The 8041-nt window shown below is 40.3% G+C and overlaps 1 protein-coding gene across 1 annotated transcript; it reads left to right on the top strand.

Annotated features, from left to right (window-relative positions):
- The first annotated feature begins 929 nt into the window (after nt 1-929).
- Nucleotides 930-5367, top strand: LOC144657456 (testis-specific serine/threonine-protein kinase 3-like). The gene is made up of 5 exons (XM_078517796.1): nt 930-1261; nt 1713-1959; nt 2884-3054; nt 4086-4255; nt 4722-5367. Exons 1-5 carry the CDS (start codon nt 980-982, stop codon nt 4815-4817), a joined length of 966 nt encoding a protein of 321 aa, XP_078373922.1. The 5' UTR covers nt 930-979; the 3' UTR covers nt 4818-5367.
- The last annotated feature ends 2674 nt before the right edge of the window (nt 5368-8041 follow it).

Below are 8041 nucleotides of genomic sequence, written 5' to 3'. Positions count from 1 at the left end.
CAACGCTAAAAATGGTTTACAACTAAAAGCTAATCGGTTATCGCTAAATATTAAACCGCAAACTGCTAACTATAGATGGCATAGTGCACGCGCGAAAAATTGCGCCAGACACAAATACTTAGCTCACTAGGAAAAGATAGGTAAAAATGTAACAGTTTCTAGTAGCTATTCCATATATACAACTTAAGAACAACTCATATAACTTTTAAAAACGCGTGGTGACCCCTGCTTTTTCTCTTATAAAATGGAAGTGGTAAGCAACACGTGATTAATTTTTGGTTCTGCACATCCCAGAGGAGAGCTGTCAGAGACAATAATAACGCCGTTGCCATGATGTTGGAATTAAAATCATATAAACAATAGTTTTTGTATTAATATTTGTGATGTATTTTATAGATTTTTACAATTAGTGTTACTTTCGTGTAATAAAAGGCGAATCCTAAGGAAATCTGCAAAGAAATAAACGTTTTTGGTTTTTTTGAAAACAATGCCGAGTCAGCATTTTTGTTCCAGATTTAAGCTTAATTATCTCGGAAAAATGCTTGGTTACCCCCAATTTTCTTTTTGAATTCCAATAGCCCTTCCTAAGATCTACGTTTTCCGCATAGTCACGAACCGCGCAAAAGATCTTTGTATTTAGGAGGTACCGTTATTAGAGAGAATCACTTTCAATGGAAAGAAGTTAACGTCTATCTAAATACTGAGTTAAACAAACATAATATTCCACAGAGACTAGCAACCAATGGTATGAACAAAAACTAAGCCGCCCTTTTATACGCAAAATATTCACTGTATATGAGTAATGCCGAAAGACACATATTCATTAGAGACTCATAAGAGTACTAATGAAATCCACCCAGAAGCAATTAAACAATTATTTGTTGTCTCAACATAACATTTTGCTGACGTCATAAGCGAATATGATTTATGACGTAATTGAGCAGAATGCGCCTTTGCGCGCGGCCCGGTTGCACTAGATATGCTTGGGTTTGCGCTTTTCCTGATTCTGATTGGTTGTATTGTAATACCTGTCATATACATCATCACGAAATGGTTTCCCTTTCTAGGAATCTTTCGAGCACCATCAGAAAGTCGGGGAGGTGATGATACTCAGAGTGAACTAGATCAAACCGCTCTGCTGCGGAGCCATGGGTATGAGCTCGGAGAGAAAATAGGCCAAGGGACATACGCCGACGTGAGAAAAGCTTACTCCATCGCCAGAAAAAAAGAAGTCGCCATCAAAATTGCTAACAAACGAGAGGTAAAAATAGTGGTAGTACATGTAACAAAATCTATGATAGCATCATTTTAGTGGCAAGGCTCAGTAAACTATAAAAAAAAAAGGTACACTGTCAGGGTTGCATTCAATACTGTGCATGTTTTTGTGTTTTCTTAGCCAAATTACAATACAGCACATAGATAGCTTTGTATTGTCCTTTATAAGCTAAGGCCCTTCCTCTGATTTGAAATTCTTTTGGGTCGGAAGAGACTGATTCCATCATTCATGGCTTAACGAATTGATGCGCACGCGCAACAGAGTTGCGCAAATTATAATTATCAATCGTTATTCTAAGATTATTCTTTAATTTAATGGATGCAAATGGTTGGTTTGGTTCTCATTAAGCCATCTATATGTGTTTCAGGACTTTTACGAGGTGTTTCTCGTTATGTTACATAAAATAAAACTTTTATTTTTTGTTAATATTTTAAAGAGCGGTACAGGGAAACATGACAGATTTCTAAAGAGAGAAATCGAGATTCTGAAATGGTTGAACCACAAGAATGTGATCCGTGTATACGACCTTATTGATGGAGCGCACGAGTTCTTCATTGTCATGGAATTGGCTCCAAAAGGAGATCTTCTTTCTTTGTTACATGAGCGCTGCAAACTGGGAGAAGATGAGGCCAAGGTCATGTTTAAATCGATCGTAGATGGTGTTCTACACTGCCAGAAGAAGGGTAAGTGTCAAAACAAATCGACTGCGAGTAGTCTTGTTTTTTTTCTCTAAAACCCGTGGGGACGAACGCGATAGCGGGCGAGCGCGATACTACACGAGCGTCGAAACAACGTGTACCGAGTAGCACGGACAACCACGCGCGTGCTACTCGCAGGTCACGGCTTCGCTGCCCGTACCTTTACCATTTAACTTCCGTTTTCTTCGCGGGACTGGACCGTTTTTTGTCAAAGATAAATCTTTAGCGGTATCAAAAGCAATTAACAGCAGAATAATCAGCGTAACGTGTTTGAAACGCGACATCACAAGTGCGTTAAACCTTTTATTGAAAGTTTTATTATATTGTCATGCCACCTCTGCAGTCGAAGCAGATAGTAACAATTTTTTTTACAATAATTGTCAACTTTCTCGCATGCTCATTGGATAACTTATAATAAATGCGCAGACACGTCGATTGCTCCATTATGCGTAGCTTGAAATTTTTGCCAAACTGTTCACAGTGTGTTGAGTGTAACTCCAATTGACAATATTACGACGCAATTTACCATCAATAAGAGCTGACTCGAGCCTAGTCGCTATAGACGATCTAGCAAAGGGAGCCTGGAGAGAGATCAGTTTTGGCGGCTTGAAGGAGGTGGCGCAAAAGACGTTCTGGGATCGAAGACGCAAAAGAAAGCTAGACTCCCAGCACCGCAATTCACTCCTGTGTCCAATCTTCTCTCACTCTAAAATCGCGTAAATAGCGGCTGGGTAGGAGTCAGCAATAAGATCAACTGAACCACGTTCCTAGGGCTTTTTCCTTGGTAATTAACAGGGAAACGCCCTGGGAACGAGGTTACAATAAGAGAACAGATGTATAGATAAAATTTGATAACTGCATATTTAATTAAAAATCTAAATCTGATTCTTGTACTCTCTTTCCTTTTAGGAGTGACACACAGGGACCTCAAACTTGAAAACATTCTTCTATCTGAAAATAACGAGCCAATTGTGACAGACTTTGGCTTCGCTCGTTACATAGGAATGGATGAGGATCAGCGAACTCGAAGTAGAACATTCTGTGGCTCATACGCGTACGTGGCTCCTGAAATACTACAAGGTAATTCCAATATACAAATTCTCCTAGCTGATCTGATAAACTGTATTTTTCCTCGGACAAACAGGGTCAGCAGAATGACTAATATCTCCGAAAAAATGTGCTCAATCTACTTATTTATCTAAAAAAAGTTAACATAAAACTGACATATATGTATATTTATAGGTGATCGAGTTACAGTACCGATTATCATAGCAATATTATGGATAATTTAATTTATATCAAGACATCTCACTCTGGTACCCTGAGTACCAGAGATAGTTAAACCGAGACCAGAAACTGCACTGGCTTATGGGTTGCGCGATTGAAACAAAAGTTTGAGTCTAATTTGAAACTATTCTGTCTGTATAAGAGAAGTCTTGTAATGTCCAGGGTTGTCAAAGACTGTTATTCATTTTAAAACAGTTAGGTGAAGAACTGCTAGCTGACCTGATTGGTCAGTTTTGTAGTAGCGTGACTAGTATTAGCTGTGAACAAGTCCAGTCCGTCCACTGTTTTCTGTTTGAGGCCATGTTATGCTCAAGAAAGATCAGATGCCCTCATGAGAGTCTACACAAGAACCTTCACATCGAAGTGCACGTACAAGTACGCCCACGAGAATGGCATCCAGGCCCAGTGCGCGTGAGCACGATTATCACGTGTTACGCGATTTCACGCCTTTCACTTTCCCAGGACCTCTACTTAACTAGTCAGCCTCAAATTGGAACGAGGGTCCTGAGAACAAGATTGGTTGGATTGGTCTGCAGTGTCCAAACCTTCAGTCCCAAGAGATCTTTGGCTGATTATATGTACTGTGTAGAAGAACGCGGCGAAATTTTTGGCATAAACTAGGATTTAGATCGTTTACTGATAAATCGTGAACTTTGAAACAAAAACACAGAACATAACAGAATTGTTCCTTAACTTGTGCTCATACTCCGTTGTGAAGCGTTTAGTTAATACTCTGATACGCAAAATCCTCTTGTGTGATAAACAACACTCTTCATAGTATAACAGCTAGCAGCTCCCTCTTACCTGCTTGTCTTGTCCGTCAGGTATCCCGTATGATGGCATGGCTAGTGACGTATGGAGTCTTGGTGTAGTTCTATACACCATGGTATGTGGCCGCTTCCCATTTGATGACTCTGATCCTAAACAACTTTTGCAGGAAACAACCTCTGGGAAACTGGAATATCCCATCACGGCTTTTACCCTGTCTGCTCAGGTAACACGATTTCAGAATTTGTTTTAACTTAGTTTCCAGATTCCCTCTTCGTGCCATCTCAGGGAAGAACCAGTATACCAGTCTCCCAGCCTTTCCATCGTCATGTAACTTAGTTTAATTTAGACTGCCAGTAGTCTCTCTTTTTCTTTAAAATCTGTGAAACGAACGTGAGAATAGCAAGCGAGATCGAGCGCAAAAGTTTGAGAGTAGTGCAGGCGCCAGTCCGAGCGAAAAAAGACTGTCCCTCTTTTTTGCTCGACCTGGCGTGCTCGCTACTCGCGGCTCCGCGGCTTCGCTGCTCGCCGCTCAAACTTCGCGCTCGATCTCGCTCGCGTTTCTTACATTTGAATTCGTTCCATGGATTTTAAAGCAAAACGAGAGACTGCTTGCAGTCTAAGTTTAATTCGGTTATCATTTCTAGAGCCCCCAGGTTATATTCTTTGTTTTCTTTTCTTTTTCTTTTCAGATAAGAGACCTGATAAGGAAAATGTTGACGACTAATGTTAGAGAACGAATCACTCTCACGGAAACAATGGAACATCCCTGGTTAAAAGATGTCTGAACATTAACTGTCAAATTAGATGCCGCACTTAATCTATTTTAATTTAACTTCTTTGTCTAAGGAAAAGGAATTATTTTAAGAGTCAATCAGATAAAATTTATGACGGAAACAGAACTACTTTAGTTTTTGTTGTCCCAAGTTTAGAACCAGTACGTGATAAACCGAGTAAAGGGAGTAACTGCCTTTTGGAATATTGCAAGTTGTATTTGCATCTCTATTAAAGGGCAGTTGATTGTGAGCATGCCTCTCCGAGAACCGAAAATAGGCGAGTATCATGATTTATAAGCTGAGTATTTAGGTTGAGGACTGAAGTCCGTAAGAGGCCATTAAACGAGTTACTAAAATATAACGCCGGAAAACTTTAGCTTTGAAAAACGCAAGATGAAGCAAATGTAACTAAGTGATAACCTACAAGCAGAAGGTATCTGGACAGGTGCTATTCTATCATGATTCCATGCAAATATCATAGAGGCAATCCTAGATGTTAGAGTCGCTTTTTAACTTTTTTGAAGCTGTACCATGACATGCTGATTAAAACTCAACAAGCTGATTTTTGAGTTATTAGCACGGAAAGCTTAAGGTGATTCCACTGAATTGCATTGCGCATCCTTGCTGCGCATAAGTTTTCGCGTCATTTAGCGCGCGCACGAGCGCGCGCACACACGGAAAACTGTCATATTCCTTTCAGGCTAAGGTCGGTAGGGAAATAAATGGTCGTTTTCTCTTAAACGAGCACGGTGACCCCCATTTTTAATGCATTAATTTAAAATTCAATGGCCAATGCGGATAACAAACGAGGAGATTAGAGCAAGAGCAGGAATGGAGTCAATAAGCAAGAAAGTGGCAAGGAGGAGATGGACGTGGCTGGGTCACGTCCTCAGAATGGATCACCACTCACATCCACGAATTGCTCTCACATGGGTACCTGAAGGCAAACGGAAGTGGGGTCGACCGCGCGAGACTTGGAGAAGGACTGTCGAAAGGGAGCTAGAAAAGAAAGGTTTAAGAACATGGGCAGCAGCAGCATCGGCTGCGGAGGACAGAACAGCCTGGAGGCAGAGAGCTTACGGCCCAATTCTCCACTTGGAGAACGGATAAATGATGATGAATTTAAATGTCATACGGTTGTCTACAATATATCGCGATTTAAAGAGAGATATTGAGATATTTAAAATTTTAATGCCGTAAAAAACACGTTTTTAGGTAGTGCCGTTGGCGTGCGCACGAGGCAAAATCTTTAATTTCTTTCATTATCTTAATTCCTGTACAATAAGAATAGTTTTTCATATAAGATCAAAGTCTATTTTGTTGAGCTAGACTACCGTAATGATTCGATTTAGCGCCCTCCTTCCAATGAGCGCCCCCTTCCGAATAACCGCCCCCCCCTTCGAATGCGTTTTTGTCAATAAGCGCCCCTATTCCAATAAGCGCCCCCATTCTAATAGCGCCCCCATTCTTATAAGTGCTTCTATTCTAAAAAGCGCCCGTATTGTGGATAACTGCCCCCACTGAAGTAATCGACGTCGACTAGATTCATAGAACCATACATAGTATTGCATTGCGCATCCTTGCTGAGTACAATTTGACGAGTGATTAGCACGCACACGTAAACAAAAATTTTCAGCTTTTTTTTATGCAGCTTGGTTCGCAAGAGAGGTAAATCATCGTTTTCTCGTAAACGAGCACGGTGACCTATCATTTTTGTCTTACTTTGAGTGTAGCGATCAAATTCTTTCTATAAAATGAATATAGATCAGTTTCTATAGTAGAAAAAAAAAATTATCACTGGAAAGTTGTACTTTGCCAGTACTCATAAAATATAATTATGGCCTCGAGAATATACTGCGCGCTTGGAACATATTAGCGTGAATTTATCAAGAAACATACATTAAATTTTTCCTTGACATCGATACATTACATTTACTGTTGTATTAAACACTTCGCTTACAACCTGCGTTTTTGCTCTCACGGAGCGTAACTGAACGGTTCAAATATGAACGTTTCTGAGGGTGAATTATACTCTGGCGGTCTGGTAGCCTCCCACGCAGTCGTTCTTAGGGGCGATCGTGTTTCACTCCTCCTCCTTCGTGGGGAGGAGGAGTGAAACACGATCGCCCCTAAGAACGACTGCGTGGAAGGCTAGCGATCTGGCGGCTTAAGCCAATTTTTAGTCTCGGTCTGCGGGTACATTTAACAATTATTCTTTGAAATCGAGGTGAATATTCTGCCGCTATTCACCGAAATTTCAAAGAATAATTGTTTTAGTATATACACACGAAGTGATCTCAACACCAAGCGATCTCAAAGTTTTCAGAAGGAAACCATTTAAAGTCGATTTAATTGACCTCTCAATTCATGCGTGGAAAACGTACATCTAAGCGGCACTAACAGACATGCGCGAAACAGTTTACAGAATGTTCAAACATGGCAAATCTAGTTAATCTTCGATAAAATCCTCGTCACAATCTACCAAAATGGTCCTTTAACACCACTCAAACCTGCAATCTGATCAAAAACCTGCTTGCAAAACATTTTGACCGTTGAATCAAAGCTTTTGAAGTTCACTTGAATTGAAAAATTGAAAGAGCAGTTGGCGAAGGATCCACCTGAAAGTTTGGATTATAAGCTTACTGAATGTCTGCAGAACTGTGGTGAAAACTGGATGTTTTCTCGTACAAAGACTTTTTCCTGAATATTTGTGGAGGATCTTGGTTGAATAACACTTGATGTTCCTGCCGATATATCTGCGGTATTCATTTCTGCCGATGCCGGGCGAAGAGCGACTTGACGGTTTATCGTTTAAGTACTCGAGTTGTGTGGACATTGTGCTGCAAATTGCGAAATATGTAGTCTTCTCTTACTTTGAAAACCATCAGGCCAAATTTCTTAGCCTTTTTTTGTCTTTTCTGGTTCAGCATCTTCTTGTATTCTTAGTATTTGTGATTCAGAAACGCCGGCGAAACGCGAGTTTACGCCGGCCATTTTGTTTCAGTTTGGATCAAGCATTATTCACTCCGTAGGGAGTGAATAATGCTCATTAGCCCGAGATAGCGAACCAATCAGATTGCTTGAAACACCAAGATCACTGAGTGTGTATAATTATACTAATCATATTTATCTGGCAAATGAGTATGTAATATTCGCACAAGCACGGACAGTCGGAAGTCACTATGGCAAATAAAGATAAAACTAGCATAAATTAAATTTAGTGGAATGCGTTCGGT

The sequence above is a fragment of the Oculina patagonica genome, chromosome 1 (assembly GCF_052425735.1).
Source record: "Oculina patagonica isolate OP01 chromosome 1, crgOcupat, whole genome shotgun sequence".
In the NCBI taxonomy this organism is placed as follows: domain Eukaryota; kingdom Metazoa; phylum Cnidaria; class Anthozoa; order Scleractinia; family Oculinidae; genus Oculina; species Oculina patagonica.
This window is presented reverse-complemented; position numbering and strand designations above follow the sequence as displayed.